The sequence below is a fragment of the Saccostrea cucullata genome, unplaced genomic scaffold (assembly GCF_032062105.1).
Source record: "Saccostrea cucullata isolate Sc308-1 unplaced genomic scaffold, CSIRO_AGI_Scuc_v1 ctg9143, whole genome shotgun sequence".
Lineage (NCBI taxonomy): Eukaryota > Metazoa > Mollusca > Bivalvia > Ostreida > Ostreidae > Saccostrea > Saccostrea cuccullata.
The window spans coordinates 1-19,605 of NW_026935632.1; the positions used below are offsets into that span (position 1 = coordinate 1).

The window sequence follows — 19,605 nt, forward strand, 5'->3', positions numbered from 1 at the left end:
TATGTTATGAGGAATCTGTGTCGTTTTCAGTGGTATAGGAGGAGTAAAAAAGGAAGTGCACGCTGGTACTATGTATCAAGGATTCTGTGAAAGTCTCATTTAATTTTATTCAGTGGAATAAGATCAAGTTACGGATAATTAAGAGATGGGTAACCCAAAGCGTAAACAGACTGACAGACGAACGTACAGACGGATAGATACAGGAACACCCCCATCACTATATTTACCCCTAGCCCTGCTTTTCAAGCGGGGTATGGTATATTGAAGTTGGCCTGTTAATTTTCTCTAGTAAATTAAATAACACCCCCTCCCCCTTATAAACTAAAGACAGGGTAATAACAATTATGGACCAAAACATGGAATTATCACTAACCTACATGTATATAGCACTTCTTATTCTACTGTCTTGCAGATAATAAAAGATATTCTCCATAAACTGCCGACTCTGAGGTGAAATTATTGGCATATTACTAACATGCTTGAATATCTTTCATCAAAAGAAATGAATTTTTGATATTCTTCATATCATATAATTTGAATAGCATTCGTATATTAGGGGACATAATTATTCACAGATGTTGTCCTTTCAGATATCAGATACCAGTTGTCTGGTTATTCTGACCTACTTGTACAATCAGCATGTGCAGGGCATAGCAAGACTTGGGGTCATGTGGCAGCTGTGAGAAGAACGTGTTCGAGGAAGGCTCCTTCCTGCGACACAGTCTGTAAAGCAGCCACGCCCCAGATGAAAGCTAGAGGGAATGGGGGCTCAAAAGAGTTGAGTATATTCTTACCCATAACTGACACTAGTTCTTATAACCAAGTGATCATTGTTCAGACTTCAGTACAATATATTCAGAGTATTTAATTAGTTGACACCGGATTACACAGCATAGAGTCCCTCAAAATTTGGAAGTCTTGAAATTTTAACGTTACCACTCCTATCTCCTTTTGCTACAAATTTTGCTATCAGACGTTTGATTTGTCAACATAAGTGACCAAGGCTTTTCTAGGTTGTATACTCCTACATAATTGAAATATAGGCACATATCTTTGGCTCATTGAAAAAAAAAATCTGGCATGGTTTGCTTGTTTGTTGTTTAAGTCTCTCTCGAGATTTTTCACTCATGTGGAGACGCCATCACTTGCCCGTGCAGAGCTGCAAATTTTGTCCTTTCAAAATTCTCTACGGAATAATATTGCTAATTTTCTATAGTTTAAATGCAAGAATCTCAGCATTTGAGTGAATTATTTTTAAGCTATTAACACTGATTAAGATTTTTAAGTCTTCTGTGTATAGACAATATAAGTTTCTTAAGTAATGTGTACGGGTGAGCTCTTCCATGTTGACCGAATTAAAATTATCGTTCAATACTAATGCTCAGAGGTTTACTTCTAAAATAACTGTTTACAGTCAGTCTGTGAAGTTTCGTGTCAATTTGCATGTTAACACATATGACACTTTACTTGGATTACATTCTCAAGCTAAATTTATCTCGATAAATATAATATACATTAAGTTTAAAATTCTTTTTTTTTTTCAAATGGTTGATATTCTAAGGACACTAATTTATTTTGTTTGACCGAGCAAAATGTTTCATGTCTTTCCACTTTTATGATTGGAATGAGAAGATAAAACCAGGTGCTCCGGGGGAGTTTAATCGGCTCATGTACCGCTACAATACGGGTGCTTGCTCTGGACAGTTTTGCGGTCCGAATTTTTGCTGTTGTAGATATTAATAATGAAGTTAATGCACAACTCTAATGTAATATCAGATGAAAACACACCATTTAAAATTCTTTGAGGCTTTCGAGAACCATGTGTACATTTGATTGAGTTTCACTTGTTGGATATACATTTACGTTTCAAATAAAGAGAACTGCCACGTATTTTGCAAAAAAGGGGGTCTAATTTATCATACATGCAATTGTGTTTATATCAGTGTAATTTGTATTATTTAGAGTACGAGTTTCTTACTGTATCAGAGATACAGGGCGGGGACGTAGTTTGGGTCTAAAAGATCATGTTTCGTTGATCGGGCAAGAGGGAATGTTGGCAGGGGAAGTGAGTGGCGTCGTTGGCCGGAAGTAGTAGAGCCGTATTCCAAGGACTCTTCCCGATAACACATATAAAGGTCCAAAGTAACGAGTAATCTGGTTTCCGAGTTTATTAATAAGTGCATATAATTAAAATGATGGACAACAATTTTAAGAATCAAGAAATACAAACGGGGAACACAGACGGAAGTGGCCAGTAATGCGTCGGGCCTCCGAACTGATAAGTAAAATTTGACAATGGTATTTATGGGAAAATGAACAATGAGTTAAAAATGACAGGTGTTGACAATGAGTTAAAGTGATACAGTAAACAAATAATTAAATGCTTTGATGACATGGACATAAAGAAGGCCGATAATTGAATAATTACATGTTGTTTGTAAAAGTGATTAAAAAGTCCTTGGGCATAAACACCTTTGGTAGCCGACAAGTGTCACTCAGTAATTAAATTATCAATTAGTAACTTAGCTAAGAAATATAGGAAAAATCCAATTTGTGAAAGGAAATAATTTCAGATTAGAAATGATATTAAAACAAAAATTAGATATAAACATTTAGAGTCCAAAATGAATTTAAAGTAAAACAGTCAATTTCACACGGTGATAGTTTCCCACCGCTCCGGGAAAAACACGTCCTCGTGTTTGGAATGGACTCGGGTCACCGGTAGTAGCGGCGGTCCCTGTTCTGATTGCGTCTGTGGTGTCTGCTACAATTCGGATTTAGTTCATTACGTAAGTAATCGATAACATCGCGGTGTTGTTTTATGGCATGTTCAAAATCACAAGTTTGATGTCGTAGGTCTTCAATTTCTTCTTTTTGGTGTTTTATTTTTCGAATATGTCGATGATTAGCCTCACGTAAGTCGTCTATAACATTGCAATGATTTGACCTGGCATATTCCAAAGCAGAATTTCGAGAACTTAAAGTTGTTATTTCTTCTTTTTGGTTTTCAATTGTTTTTATGTGCTCAATATTTTCCCGAATTAAGTCTTGTATCCGATCAGAAGCCATTTTGATAATTTGGTCGGATCCGTTCAGTTGACTCTGTAGGTCTTCAACTTGGTGTTTCAAACGATTTTCTTTGATGTTTGTTTTCAGTTTAGATTGAAGTTTTGAGATTTCTTGTTTAGAAGTTTCTTGTAGCACGGAATTTTGAATTTTGGATGACTTCAATTCACTTTCTGTTTTCCTAAGTTTTGAAATTAATACTGAAAATTGGTTCCGAAAGTCTTTCACAGTTTCTCTTGTTTTGGCAAGCTCATGTTTTAGAACAGATGAAAAGTTCATGAACTTACGCAGGGCTGAATCTCTAATGTTGTGAAAGGGAAGTTCCTTAAGGAGCTGTTTTTGCTCGAAGTATTCTTGAATTCTGTGTCGGTCACGTACCTGATGCGACTTTGACTTCTGAGAGCTGTGAAAATTGCAGTTCTTGGCAAAGTGTCCAAGGTCTGTGACATCTAAAGCACTTAGTGAAACGGTGTGGATGTTTTTCACTATTCGTTGTGGGGAAAGTCCGTGACGTCCAAGATGGTCGAAGTTGGAAGTTGTCCATCATCATGCTGAGAAGTCCACATAACGTAGAGAAACTCGCTTGTTTTAGGTATACGGGATCAAACTACTGCAAAATATATGCAGCAGCCCCGGGCGTTGATTTACCCTTAGGATATCTCCACCAATTATAACCACGTAGTTTGGGTCTAAAAGATGTGTCGTTGATCGGGCAAGAGGGAATGTTGGCAGGGGAAGTGAGTGGCGTCGTTGGCCGGAAGTAGTAGAGCCGTATTCCAAGGACTCTTCCCGATAACACATATAAAGGTCCAAAGTAACGAGTAATCTGGTTTCCGAGTTTATTAATAAGTGCATATAATTAAAATGATGGACAACAATTTTAAGAATCAAGAAATACAAACGGGGAACACAGACGGAAGTGGCCAGTAATGCGTCGGGCCTCCGAACTGATAAGTAAAATTTGACAATGGTATTTATGGGAAAATGGACAATGAGTTAAAAATGACAGGTGTTGACAATGAGTTAAAGTGATACAGAAGACAAATAATTAAATGCTTTGATGACATGGACATAGAGAAGGCCGATAATTGAATTATTACATGTTGTTTGTAAAAGTGATTAAAAAGTCCTTGGGCATAAACACCTTTGGTAGCCGACAAGTGTCACTCAGTAATTAAATAATCAATTAGTAACTTAGCTAAGAAAGATGGGAAAAATCCAATTTGTGAAAGGAAATAATTTCAGATTAGAAATGATATTAAAACAAAAATTAGATATAAACATTTAGAGTCCAAAATGAATTTAAAGTAAAACAGTCAATTTCACACGGTGATAGATGCATAAATTAATTTGTTTTCCAAAAATTTTATTTGGATTTGATTGCGCAGGTTTTTTTTTCTCTATGCAGCTCTCGCTGACATTTTTTATTAGTTTAAGCTACGATTTAATGCAAAACATTTTGATATATGAGAATCATGTGTGAATATTTTTGAAACAAAAATGCTTCGGGAGATCGTAGATTCTGAGAGAAATGTCCGACAATGTCCTCCACCGGTCGTCATATACAAAATTGAAATAAGCAGATGAAAGGAAAGGGGGGGGTATTTTACCTTCATGTTTTCATTAAAATGTAGAGTAACCAAACGGGGATACAGCACTCACTGCTGCCCCCATCCCAACTTTGAGTTTTTTTTCTTTTTCGCTTTCTTAATTTTTTTTTTCTAAACTTGTATACATACGGTTTTTAATTCAACAACAAGTAACGAATTGACGCACATAGGTGTTGGTTGATTATGAATCTACCCCCATGGAATACGATTTTCCGTTTTATTTGTTTATTTTTTTTTGGGGGGGGGGTTATAATTTGTGAACTGCCCCACTCCTTTTTAAAATGTTGAATCCAATAATACCTTTACGTTGTAAAATTTTATTTTTAATTCACCTCAATTTTTGAGTAAATACTAAGAGTTCTATGGCGAATTGAACGATTGGTATGTCTGTATACGGATACAGCTTTTTGTCATCGCTAAAAATAAACCGTACTGTATCGTTGATATTTTGCAGATACAGTATAGTTTCTGCTCATTTGCATAAGAAACGCCCACAAAAAGTGTTCTGTATCGCAGTTACAGTATGCTTGACTTCAAAGGAAAACTCGCCGGGTCATGTCACGATATTAAACAATGAAGGTAGGCGAAGAAAAGTTTAAATGTTTAATTTCTATACATTTGTGAATATTTAACATTTGATACCTTATTTTGAGTTTTACTCGTATTATTTGTTGTAAACATTAGAAATGTTATTTAAGGAACGTTACGATTATTACAATAACAGCGTGTTACTTTGTTTAAACATGATCGAATTTTACGAAAAATTTTTAATAAATATTGTGCTAAAACAATACTTTTTGGAGTTTTATCCCTGGTTTGTGATTTATATCAGACCTATGTATAAGGAATGCAATTTATTTTTTCTTATCAAGAGAAACTTGCTCATAATTTTTTTCACTGAAATGTTCATATTCGCTTCTTTTATACTAAATGGAAATGAAAACAGAGCATTCGAGTTACAATTAAGGAATGACTCTAATTCTTGGCCAGATTATCGAGTATAATATGGTTTGGGTCAGTTTACGCTTTATAATCCGCGAAGCGGATTATAAAAAAGCGTAAACTGACCCAAACCATATTATACTCGATAATCTGGCCAAGAATTAGAGTCATTCCTTATAATTTAATTTTAAAATAATTAAACAACGGGGGATGTAAAATTGTGTTGTTTTAATTAGTTCAAATTTACCGCGCAATAATACAACCGTAGTAACGGAAGTGATGGGAAGCAAGGGGAGGTAAAAACTGATACATAGATCTAGCAGCCATGATGCTTGTTTACATGAGGTAAGATCGAGCAACTGTTTGAAGTTAAAGGTACATTCATTAAATCTGGAATTTTTCATGAATCCGAAGGACTGGAAATTAGGGGATTGATGGATACAGATGATTCAGCTGGTTGTCAAGGGGGTGTGTCCCCATACCAAACCAGATTATACAAAATGTTATGCGTTCCTTTTTGGAAATTAACCAATGAGAGACAAGAATACAAACAGAATTAAATTATTGTTGTATAAATATATTTACATTCACTGCATATTTCCATTACTTTTAATGACAAGAAACATATTGACGCAAGCGTCAAAAATCGGCCGCAAACCAATTTATATAACTGTTGAAATTATTTCAGAAACTGAAATTTGCTTTTTTTTTTTTTTTTTTATTTTTTTTATATTTATCTGTTAAAATATCCTCGTGACACGAAAAAAAAAATGCATGCAACAATGCCGATTTTCTTCATGCACAATGCATGTACAATATTACATGTATAGTCAATATAGACTGTGCATATAGTCCTCTGCGTCTCTGCACTCAGTTTGGTACAACTTAATTTAACGAACTCTTGTGAGTTTGCTGTTTAAGTAGTCTTTACATAAAACGTACAAAACTAAAGTTTGAACTCAGCTATAGTTTTACCTTAATAAAAACGCAACAAATATATAATATGTGGGGCTCCTCACTCTCTCTTAGAGGATGTTAACCCCCCCCCCCCAACTCTTTCTAGATCCACCACTACATTTCTTCTCTTTCAATCTCTTTGTTTTGGTGTTGAGATGTGGCGGGAAAATGTTTGGCACATTGTAAAACGAGCTCTATCCTAGTCTCCTGGACTAACATGTCGTAATATTCTTTGCTTTTTAAGAAATCAATATTTCATCATATTTTTGAAAAACATCCATAGGAAATGTTTAAATATACACTTCATTTCAAATAAATACAGCAGATCCTGTTTTAAAAAGAGAAAGTAAAATTGTTGATTTACAACGCGGGCTTTGTTTTAGACTATGCCTAACACTCGTACTAATTTTCTCCGCACTTCGGTTATATCAGAGTTTGTCAATCAGGATTGGATGAAATATTTACCCCATTATTTATAAAATTTAATATTACGATTATTGTGCTTTTTCCTAAACATTTAGACAATCTTTGTTTAATATTGATCATGTTGATTCACCGGCGATATGAATGTTAAATATTTTTATTTAAATTGTTAACTCCGCAGAAACGCACAGCGACTTAAAACTTTCCAATCTCCCATGCAGAGTTGTCGTTCGTTCCTCTCTCAGACACCTCTGCAATGGGCTCACGTCAAGATTTTTGACATAACATATAAAACGTGATATTTGCAGGATTATTTCAAATTAAATTAATAGTTCTGGATTTATTTAGTAAATATCTATCTCGAAACTCAGACATAAGCATAGAAATTGAAATATAATGAATTAAAACAAACGCACTATTTCTCGTGTTTATCACTGTGATATACGCGAGCCAACGACAGAGGTGAATGTATGAGCCGATGGTAGAGAGTGAAAACTTTCATATCATATAACCGACCGCCTCCTGGCGGCCGGTAAAAACTTTGGCCGTTATCAATACGAGGCTCATTGAATAAGTAATGCAACATACAGTATATCATAATAAATGTTGAGGCATTTATTTTTATTTTTTCACAGTTGAAAAGATCTACTAAAGAGGTCCTAAAGACAGAAAACCCCATAAATTTTCCTATTGTCTTCGCAAAGAAATTCACTTTCAAATTAAGCATGGTCACTACACTGAGCGAAAAACTGTTTAACGATCTCTGCCAAGAAAATGTAAATAACAGCATATATGTGAAAACTGCTTTTTTACATAAATCGCCGAAGATCTCATATTTAAGATATGTTGTATACTTTTCAGATGGATAATATAACTCAGAAGAAAAATAAGGAGAGTTTAATACTAGTATTACAATCTATCTGGCCGATTGAAATTTGGGGGGACACGAAAAAATATCGATGTTACATGTATGTGCCACTTGATATCTGAAAGTGCTAAAGAACTTTATTTGGTTATAACCAATATTTGCCCCCCCAAATCAAACTTTGATGGAGATATATTTAATTAAGTTCTTAAACAGGGGAGTATATGCTGACTTCAAAGTACTGAATATTTTCACAAGTAATGACGTCATATGCACGTAATGACGTCACAAACATGACGTAAATTTCAATTTTTCATGAATTCTACAGAAAAATGTACATATTTCGTCGATTTTTTTTTAGGAAAAGTCACCGAGTGCATGTGTGTTCAGGATCGATATTTTGAGATAATGTGTAGAATGATAATATCAATGAAATATGTAAATATTGTTCCTGAACAAACTTGCGCTCTATAAATTCTAAAGCTAAAATTGTTGAAATTTTGTCCATTTTGTCCTCTTTCTGAAAAAGGATATGAAATCGGACTAGTTTGTGACGTCATAAAAACAAAAATTGTGAATTAACTGCTTTGAAACTATAATATGTTCTGTTTATTTATATTTCTCATACAATTTATTGAATTCAGCACATTTCAGGAAGTTTTCAAAATTTGACTTTTTTGGGGGCAAATACATGCAATATACCGCATATAGTTCTTTACTTGGAAAGACATCGTAAAGATACTGAACATAAAATCATCACAGCATTTTGTAGAATTTTGACAAAGAAAAAAAAACAATATTTCTATAAGATAGGTGGCCTATTTTCTAACAAATGCCTTAGAGAAAACATGCGGTAAATTTGGCAACGGTCTATTTAAGAAAATGTTTTTTAAATACAAGATTTGATAATCTTGCTTGAAAAATGACAAAACATAGGTGCACTTTTCATAGCCGAAAAATAAGATTAATAGTAAAAAATGTGGAATCAAAGAAAATGTGTCATTTTATTAGGATAAAGAAAAGCAAGTGTTCCAAACATTTTTTTATTAGTTTTCGTGTATTTAGAGAGATCCATTAGAACATGTGCATATATCCAAATGAAGGACTAGCAATGATAACCTTTATGTTCGAATGGCACCAAGTAAAGTTAAAGTCATACGCAACGTAGTTGGAACTTTATTTGGTTCTTCCCTGGAGTTGATTGATTGATTGTATGTTGTTTAACGTCCCTCTCGAGAATTTTTCACTCATATGGAGACGTCACCGTATGCCGGTGAAGGGCTTCAAATTTTGACCTTTACTCGGCACTCAGGGCCATTGAGCAGTGAGGGATCTTTATCGTGCCAACGCCTGCCGCTGACACGGGGCCTCGGTTTTTAAGGTCTCATCCGAAGGACCCGCAACTTTCACTTCAAAGTGCCGAGCGCATGGCGAAGGAACAGTTGCTACCAATTTTAACGACTAGGTCAGTCGCGGCCGAGATACGAACTCACGACCTCCCGATCACGGAGCGAGCGCTCTACCGACTGAGCTACCGTGAACGGTTCCCTGGAGTTGAAGAGTTCCACTAAATGAAGGACCCGTGTGCAATACTTTTAATGTCTATATATGGATTTGTACACATATTCTAAAACAATTTTTGATGAAAAAAAATCTGGAATATATGTTTTGTAATTTTTGTGCATTTTTCTTTGAATAATGGAAAAATTTTCACAATTTGATATCTTTTCAAAACCCTTGGTAACGCATGCTGATTTTTTGTCAAAGAACAAGTAATGGTATTTTAAGTTTAAATTTAGAATATCTTGAAAAAGTAGGTGAGGTATTGCGTATGTCCTTAAGCAGATTTTTTGCAAGGGTAGTCCAAATTTCGGTGACCAGGGTATTTTTCCTGTGCCTGACAACGCAGTTGCATAGAGGCTTCGAGAAATAAATAAGATTTTGAAGAAAATAAAGTGAACAGAACTTTTCCATCGGTCATATTAGATTTATCGAAGACACTGTGAGATTTTTTTATTCCCAAAACACATGAAAACAACCAAAGCAAGATTTTACAATGTCAGATATTTCATGAGAAATGATATTCGTCAGTGCCTTTAGGGAATCCCTAAAGATGGGTATGCTGAGGTTTTCTGTGCATGGATACGAAGACAAAATACATGCGTAAATGGTAACAGGGAATGTCTTGAAGGATGGAAATTTTTAAGAATATGTATTATGTACTTTTTCATATTTTTTGAATGATGATATGTTTCATTATTTATTGAACGACTCTCGTACTTTAAGCGACTTGTATAGATTCTTGTGAAGGTGCTCGTTTGTCTTTTAATTCTGACATATTTTTTTTCTTCCATAAAATCTGGAATATGACGACTCGGTTAATTAAACAGTATCTCAAACACACTCGTATTATACTCTGTGTGATTATCCACTTAGTATAACAGCTATAGTGAGTGTCGCTTCCGTCTTCCTGTAAGGAAGTTGATCCTCTAATAAACCGATCGAGGGAATCAAACACTTTCTTTATTTATCTAAAAAAAGGTATAAATCAGGAAATTTTCTGGCCTTGGTATGTATATTGCTTATATGCATGTTCATGTAATTCATTCATTACACGAAAGATATATATCATTATGTAAACTCTATGGTCTGAATTAATGGTGTCAAACAATCTTGAGTCGAATTGACGGGAACGGCAGATTTAAATCGCGTGCAGTTTGGCGCTGAAGGAGTGACTATGCAAATAAACATGACACTATATACAGAGGACGCGATCAGATCTTTCCATTGGTACAAATATTGATTTTGCTATTGGCTGTCTTTGGCACTAATGTTAAACAATGGCACAATCGGTTGACTTAAAACTGTGAATGGCATATCAATTATCCAATAACAAAACAGCCAAAGACTTCTCTACCAACAGCTGTCAAAAGAGAATTATAATGGCACCACTGGGCTATTAAAGATCATCAATGGTAATCAATGGAAACCAACGGCAAATGTTTAGTTTTTCACCATTTTTCAGAAATGACAAATTCAATACGAAGTCTGTTTTGTTGCACTGCTAAAACTGTAACAGTATAAGAGATAATGTATGGCTGGACCGGGAATCGAATCCCTAATCCCGAATCCCTAGGCAGGTGCTCTACCGTATGAGCTAACCAGGCCTATAACCACATTTCAAACCATTACATCTCTCCCTCCTGAAATGGTCTTTACCCTCGAAGACACAGCCCAAGTTCTTATTAGGGCCAGACAGGGCTTTCACCTGCATTCCAGAGGTGGTCAACGACACCAAAAAACCATTAAAAACCTAAATTAAATAATTCTTATGGAAATAACTTTATGAACACTTGTATTCAGTTGATATTCTTTTGCCAAAAAGCGTTTATTTGTACAAATATACAGGCAAAAGTGGCTCACATAAATTTCATGTGAATTCTTTGTATGAAAACGACACGAAAAACAAGACATGTAAAATTTATGTGAAAACTTCATGTGATTTTGACATTTCATAAATTTCATATGAATTTACATGAAGAGCATATCGCATTAATATCATGCAAAGAAAACTTTACATGAAAGTTCAAAAAAAGATTTGTGTGAATATCATATAAACTTATATTCACATGATATTCACATGAAAATATATTTTATATAATTTTCATATGATTTTCACATAATTTTCAAATAAAAAGATAATCACATGAATATCACGTAAGCCTCTTTTCCCTGTGTATGCAATATTACGAAGAGATAACAGTTGTAAAATTGTTCTTTCTAAGAAACTTCACCAGGAACGGTCTCGTTAGCCATCTTGTTCAAATGGCGTTTATAAACGAAAAATATGCGTTAGTAATTCAACCGCGAATGTGGTTGGCCTGTAGAATTGGTAACCAATAAATGTTAACATTGGTCAACCACATTCTCGGCACCACTAATATTAAGCAATGGAAGCATTTGTGAAGAATTTAATCAATTTATTGCCCAGGGAAGACTTGACGGTCTCTATAAATTTGCTGCGCGAATCGACTGTCATGTCTCCCTGTTCAGCTAATTCCTTAGATTGTAAATACAAAAAAAATATTTACATAATCATTATTTATTATCACTAGGTGATTTAGTAAGTCAGTCATTAACCTTGAATTAATCATTTCCAGGAAAATATTGTATCAATGGATTTCTCAGATGAAGTTCTGCAGATGTACGCAGAAATCAAGGAGAATTCAACATATGATTACATGATCTGCAAGTTTAATAATGGTCGACTGGTCATTGAACACATAGAAAAAGTGGAAAACGATAAATCAGGTACATGTATATTATATCCTCTTTAGAGGAAAAATAAACTTATTACAGGGATCAAGGCGAAGTGAAAATCCCTAAAGGAATGTGCTTCTCATAAACCTGCTTTGAGACAATATTTAGATCATGATCTCCAATGTTTATACGGTTAGAATTGAAAAAAAAGTTTTCAAAATATTCTCTCTGACACCTGTTATATGCAGATACACGTTTCTCATAATACCCCTAAATTTTCTAGTTGAAAAACCATGTAAATTCGGGCTGACGTTGATTTACATTTCTTTTTTATAAGCGCATGATCACGTCAAATCAAGCATTGCAGATTACTGGTTCCAGTGTATCAATATGACTAAAAAGACTCAATTTTTGTTGTGAGATCAAAACACCAATGTCAGAAATTTTAAAATCTTATAAGATCATGATTTCCTTCATGAAATAAACTTTTATTGGCTAATAATTAAAAGATCATTGCACGTCGACCTCTTCTTTTCTTTCTCCATTGAGATGTAAAATACTTGAATTCCCTGAATAATTTGTTGTGTAAATAATGGCCTAACAGTTAGTTTGAAAACGTCAGTTAGCTTATGACTTGATGATAAACTGTATTTGCTGTCAAATTCATTGTATCGACAATAGAACTTACGAAATTATGACTTTAAACGAGACTGTCAATATTCTTGTTTCATCAACTTGTTTGTCAATAACTTTCCTCGTTTTAGGATTCTTCATACGTAGAGGATGTTATTACTTATCGAATCAACTGATATAAACCCCACATACAGATGATAAGGGGATAAGGGTATATTTCTGCGTAGGTAAAGGAAGTTGAAGATCGAACACTTTTAAAAGTCATCACGTTTATCAATAAGGTTTGTTGTTAGATTACCAACGTCTTTTCCAGTAAAATATCTAAATCTAAATATGTTTAATATGAAACAGAAGTCTCAAATCTGTGGTATCTTTTATTTCAAGCTAAATGGAATATATCTTGTCGCAGGCACGTAGCATCAATTTTGAAAGTGGGGGGGGGGCAGCCACAGAATTTTTTTTTTTACTTATCTGAAAAAGTTGACAAGCAAAAAAAAAAGAAAAAAAGGAAAAATTGCCCAAAATCGAAAATCCTATTTCGTGGGGGAGGGGGGGGGGGGGGGGGTAGAGGCAAACTTTTTTCACTACCAATCCCTTCCAATATCCATTTTTTAAGCTTACAATACTATATTTCCTTCATATTACTTTATACTAAAGTATAAAGTGGTGTTGCCAACCAGCCTTTTAATGAACATTTTCAATAGTAAAAGTATTGTTGGCAAAAAAAGTGGGGAGGCCAGGCCCCCCTGCCCCCCCCCCCCTGTTGCTACGTCCCTGTGTCGACATACATTGTAGGAATGGAAATAAATATTGCTAACAATGTGTAACATTTCGTTTCTAACTTAATCTGTATTCATAGCGATTAACCAATTTCATAGACAGAAATTACTCGTACGAAGAATTTACAAAGAAGTTAAAGGGAAAGCAAACATTTCGTTATGGGTTTGCCACTTTTGATTGGATTGAAAACGAAGACATCTCTAGAAAGACAGTAGGGGTTTTATGGTACGTATAAAAATAGTTATACGTTAATACACATTTAAGTGCATTGAGATATCAACATTACATCTCGTCTTTTATAACACAGATGTGTTGATATGTTTGTGATATTTTCTTTTTTTCTTTACTTCAAATCACATCAAATAAATATAAAAGCATACAAAACAATGAAAGAATTAATAACGGTGACAAAGAAAAGTCCAAAAAATTAAGAGAGAGGGAGAGCAAAACACCAATCTACAAAAGAAACAATAGCAAAAATATTGAAATCAAAAATAATACACATCACGTTAGATATCAGTGCACACCACTTTGTTAAAATTAGAAAATAAAAATTGACCCCTCCAAACTATTACAGAAAAGATTCGTCTTATTCATTTTCAAACATCGGACATACTGGGGGAAAATTACACAGAAAATATGGCTGAAATACGTTCCGCCGACTTGGTGATAAGCAATAAACAGTAATCAATCAATCATAATCTATTAAAATTGATTTTGTCTGGGAAATTTTGTCTGGTTATTATACCTTTCGATGAATTCTAACTCGTTAGCTCACCTGAGACGAAGGCTCAAGTAAGCTTTTTTGATCGAAATTTGTCCTTTGTCTGTTGGCGTCAATTGTCGCTGTATAAACTTACACTATTTCATCTACTTCTCCAAAAATACTTGGCCAGTTTCAACTAACCTTGGCACACCGTATCATTGCGTGAAGGGTATTCAAGTTTGTTTAAATGAAGGGCCACACTTTTTTCCAAGGGGGGGATAATTACCGGTACGAAATAGCAAAAAATTAGAGGCATCATTGAAAAAGTCTTCTCAAAAATCAATAGGCAGGAAAAATAAAACTCACGAGGTATCATTGTTAGGTAGTGTAGATTCAAGTTTGATCAAATCATTACTTCCTAGGGTAGAAAGGGGCCACAATGAACCATCAGATATTTATATAGGAATATATATATAAAAAATCTTCAAAATCTTCTAAAGAACAGCAATGCAATGATTGGTTAAAACTTCGAGTATTTTGATGCATATTTATATAATTTAATTCTGGTTGTAACGCTGTATTTGATTGGATAAATAATTTACTGTATATCGTATAAAATGGGTTGCCTACGTCACAATGACTTGCGTCAACTACGAATCAATCCGCCTGACGTTACATTCAAATTTTGTACAAACTGAAGTCATTTTGTTAGAACAATCAAATTTTTTCTTACAACAAATGAATGAAAATTAAATTATAAGCAATGAATTTAATAGCTACCCATTTTATACGGTATAAACTGGGTTGGAACAGTTTACGCTTTTTTATAAACCGCTTCGCGGTATATAAAGCGTAAACTGCCCCCACCCAGTTTATACCGTATAAAATGGGTAGCTATTAAATTCATTCCTTAAGTGAAATGAAGGACATGGATATAACGAGATAACGAACAATATTCAATATCAAAGTCCGTAAAACAATACAAAATAGGAGCAGAGCAAACACGGACCTCCAAAACTTCAGGTGGGATCAGTGCTATGGAGGAGTGAGCATCGCCTGCGATCGATCACACCTGCCATGTGCTCCTTGTCATGATCAGGAAATAACGGAAAAATCCGTCGTCAATTCAGTGTATAAATAATGGATTGACAATAAGTATGACAAACGTCAGTCAGCATTAGACTCAATGATAAATTGTATTTGCTGACAAGATCGTTGTATCGACCATATAATTTACAAATTGCTGACTTTAAACGAGGCTGCTGATATGCTTGTTTCATCAACTTGTTTGTCAATAATTTACCTCGTTTTAGAAACTGTTCATAAGTAGAGCATGCTCTTGCATATCGAATCAACTGAGATATATACACTCCGTACGCAGGTGATGAAGGTATATTGCTGCATAAGTAAGGGAAGTTGACGATAGAAAAGTTAAAGTCATCACGTTTATCACAGAGCTTGGTTGTTATATTACCATTCATGCGCGGATCTAGAGGGGGGATCGGTGGGGTTGGTATGAAAAAATCATTTAAATTCAAAAGTCAAGCCCCCCCCCCCCCCCCCACACACACACACGAAACAGGATTTTCACGTTTGGGCAAGTTTTTTTTATGCTTGTCAACAAATTTCTGACGTTGAATTTTTTTTTTGACTGGGTTGGAGACAATAAATATCTCTTTCAAGTAAAATATCAAAGTATAAAACAGATCTGTCAGACTTTGTGGTATCTTTTATCTCAAGCTCCCCAGGATGTAACGTATCGACACAGGAATGGAAATTACCATTGACATTACGTCGTCGATATATCTAAATGTCGAGTTGAAGGCAACAGCAAATGTTTTCTTTATATATTTCGCGCATAAGATTTTGCACAAATTCTATTCTATGAATACAACAATAGGTCTGCTAATAACGGAGCGCAACTGGTACCCATGGGAATTCCAATAAATTGTTGGAGGACCTGGTCTCCAAAAACCACATAGAAAGCATCCTCAAGTGATGCAGACTCAACTCAACCCCTCCCCCAGGGAGCAAGATGGTGCCATAATAGACAATTAAAGATTTACATAGGAATATATTTCCTCTTCAGTATATCAAAGCAATGAATAGTCATATTTATATAGAAGCATCCTCCGATAGTGTAGATTCAAGTTCGTTCAAATCATGAAGCCTTGGGATAGGTTGGGGCCAAAAGGGAAAATCAAAGTTTTACATAAAATCTTTAAAACTCTTCTTCTCCAGAACAGCAAAGCCATGATTGGTCATACATGTATGTATATGAAAGCATCCTCAGGTAGTGCTGATTCAAGTTTGTTCAATTCTTGACCCCAGACATAAGGTTAGGCCAAAATGGAAATTTGTTCAATTTGTTCAAATCTTACATCCTCCAATCCCTCCCTTTCCTTTTTAGGGGTACATGAAGGTCAGGACCACTTATGCATTTTAACCTTTCATTAGTAAACTGATTTTTTTCCCTAGCCACAGTGCTCAAGTGAGCGATGTGGCCTCTGGGCCTCTTGTTCTCGAAGGAAGTCACAGGTACCTACAGAATTTGGAGGACGCTATATTGAAACCCTGAAATTCGTTTTACATGCAGATTTATGCATAGAAACCTCCAGTGGGTTGGAGCTTCGCAGTTCAAGTATAAAATGGTCTTTGGTATGTACCGGATATATAGTTAGTATTTATGGATTAACATGATACTGATTTAATATTACTCATTTTATTTTTGTCAACTATTTTCCTTTTTATAATTCAGCTCTGTTTGATTTCAAATTAACGATGTAATCAAAATAGACAAATGGAATCATCCGCACGTATGTTGAAAAAATGTTAAAAAATTAAATCAAGGATACTGACTTACATTTCCTTAACCATTGATTTTCAAATTAAAATGGTTTAATTTGTATACATATTATTCAACAGGTTCGGACCAATTGCCCGACGGGGAAATACCGGTTGTAGTCTGTTTGGGATATACATGTAATATCCCAGATGGGTTACCGGTATTTTACAGTGCAAAAAATGAAAATTTTTATTTTGACTGCATTATGATACTTACAAAGGAATAACTTTTGCTAACCAAATTTGTCTGTATGACCATTGTTTAGAAGATTGATCACTCGGAAATTCCTTAACTTCTTGAGGATCAATCTAACAAACTGTAGGGTTGAAGAAAAACTTGCTTGCCAAAAGTTAATCCTTTTAAAGTATTTTGATGCAGATTTATATTTATTACCAAAATAAAAATTATCATTTTTTACATTGTAAATTTATATTCCATTTTGGGATAATATATCCCCAACAGACTATTATATCCCATTCGGGCGATTGGTCCCAACCTGTTCAATTGATTCTTGTGATTTAATTGTAAAAAAAATAATGTCATTTTTTAGGAACGAGATAGACGAATGGATATTGAAGATGAAGTATTGCAAATGTATTATGATATCACAATCAATGGGAGATATGATTACATGATATGCAAGATCAATAATAATCGACTGGTCATTGAACATATCAAACAGTCGTCAAACACAGACCCAGGTAAAATAATATAGATAAACAGATCAGTGTTAAGATATATTTCAGACTTCATGACCAATTTAGGAAGGGCTCAGTTTATCATATATGCATATTGAAAATTCATTGTACATGTATTTTTGAATATATGCTGTTAATTACATGTAAGCATATTTACTACCAGGGTTTCCATGAAAATGACCCAAGATTATTTGCTGAGCTCAATGATAAGGAAGAAAAAGCTTAACAGAGTTATCTTCATTCGGGGGGGGGGGGGGGGGGGGGGATTTCAAACATAACAGCATTACGATTTAATTGATATACATGTAGTGTACTGATAGATAATGAGAGTACATATACATATGTACATAAAAGAAATTTATCTTTAAATAGACAGATCAGATACATATGAAGATTTCAAAAAGAAAATAACAGAGAAACAGAGTTTTAGATATGGGTTCGCCACATTGAATTTGACAGTTGACGGAGAAGTTTGCAAAAAGACAGTTGGTATCGCCTGGTAAGTTTAATCAATTTTATTTCATACAGAAATGTTTCAGCAAACATGCATGATTTGATATTTATTAGTGTACAGCATGACAAAATGAAAAAAAGGAGAAAAAAATCCCTGCTACTGTATATGAGCAACAGATGTTAATAAACAATAATATTCGTGCATCTATAAATATGTTACAACATAAAATACATCTATCGATATACAGTACAGCTTTGATGCTCCTTTACAAAAGCATTTCTTCAAAAGGAGATATGAATTAAAAATAATGATAAATACAAATATATAATTATACATATATAACAAAAGCAAAATAAAACAAATAATTTAATTTTTTAAAATATCCGCCTGTCGGACTGGAAAAGTGACACTTTTATAAAAAGCTTAGAACTCACTTCTTCAGATTATATATACAACATTATGAAAGAATTATGAAAGGATACATTTTAGTAAAATTTAAGTAGTATATAAAGTCATAATGATCGTTTCACATTTAAACTTGTCTTCTGACATACCCGAGTACTATTCTATACTATTATTGAATTTGCTAGAATCGGTCAGTAAACACCAATTCAGACGAACTCAATATCGTTGCAAGTTAAAATGTAAAAGCATTTTGAGAGTATTGCATATAAAACATGGCACCTGACGTTTTGGAATTCCGTGTTCGCTCTGCTCCTATTTTGTATTGTGTTTTGGAATGTTTGTTATCTCCATGTTTTACTGTCCCCTACCGGGTTCCCTTTTTCTCTTTAGGTTGCCATTTATAAATATCCTGTATATAAAAAGTGCCCCAAAATTTGGACATTTCGATAATTGCTTGTTTATGATTGAAATGTCTTGCAATATTAAGTCGATCTGTCTTACGATGAGAAACGTCTACTAATGCCATCAGACATACATGCTTTGGTTAAACAACTCATATAACAGGAGTAACAAAACAATTATATAAGAAAAATCAAACTTGATCTATGGTTTGTCACTTACAGCGAATTACAAAATAGCAGTAAAGTTTTCAATAGCTTGCTGGATAGCTCAATAGGGTATTTAATTTGGTCTAACAAATATCACATTAGGTTTGAATCTAGGTCACAAGGTTACTCAGGCGTATCATTAGATTTTACAGGTAAATGTGAGTTGATTTAAATGTTGTATGAAGCCACATGTATGTGCCAAAGTATTCTGCTGTAAATAGATGCAATACTTTTCTTCAATTGCAAATATTTTCTGCAGAATTAGTGAATGACAGCCCCTTTGTCCATTCTTCCAAAAGGTATTATTTACAGCAAAATACGAAATAGTGGTTAAGTTTTCAGTAGCTTGCTGG

General features: G+C 34.3%; 1 protein-coding gene across 1 annotated transcript; it reads left to right on the plus strand.

Moving 5' to 3' along the window:
- The first annotated feature begins 10,325 nt into the window (after window positions 1-10,325).
- Window positions 10,326-18,341, plus strand: LOC134243445 (uncharacterized). The gene is made up of 6 exons (XM_062725694.1): window positions 10,326-10,432; window positions 12,024-12,174; window positions 13,635-13,761; window positions 16,771-16,900; window positions 17,638-17,788; window positions 18,158-18,341. The coding sequence occupies exons 2-6, from the start codon at window positions 12,039-12,041 to the stop codon at window positions 18,286-18,288; spliced, it is 675 nt and encodes a 224-aa protein (XP_062581678.1). The 5' UTR covers window positions 10,326-10,432; window positions 12,024-12,038; the 3' UTR covers window positions 18,289-18,341.
- The last annotated feature ends 1,264 nt before the right edge of the window (window positions 18,342-19,605 follow it).

Coding starts and splice junctions, on each gene's coding strand:
- LOC134243445 (XM_062725694.1), top strand. CDS start 12,039: ATGGATTTCTCAGATGAAGTTCTGCAGATGTACGCAGAAATCAAGGAG. Junction 12,175..13,634: donor AGTGGAAAACGATAAATCAG/GTACATGTATAT, acceptor CCAATTTCATAG/ACAGAAATTACTCGTACGAA. Junction 17,789..18,157: donor GTCGTCAAACACAGACCCAG/GTAAAATAATAT, acceptor ATCTTTAAATAG/ACAGATCAGATACATATGAA.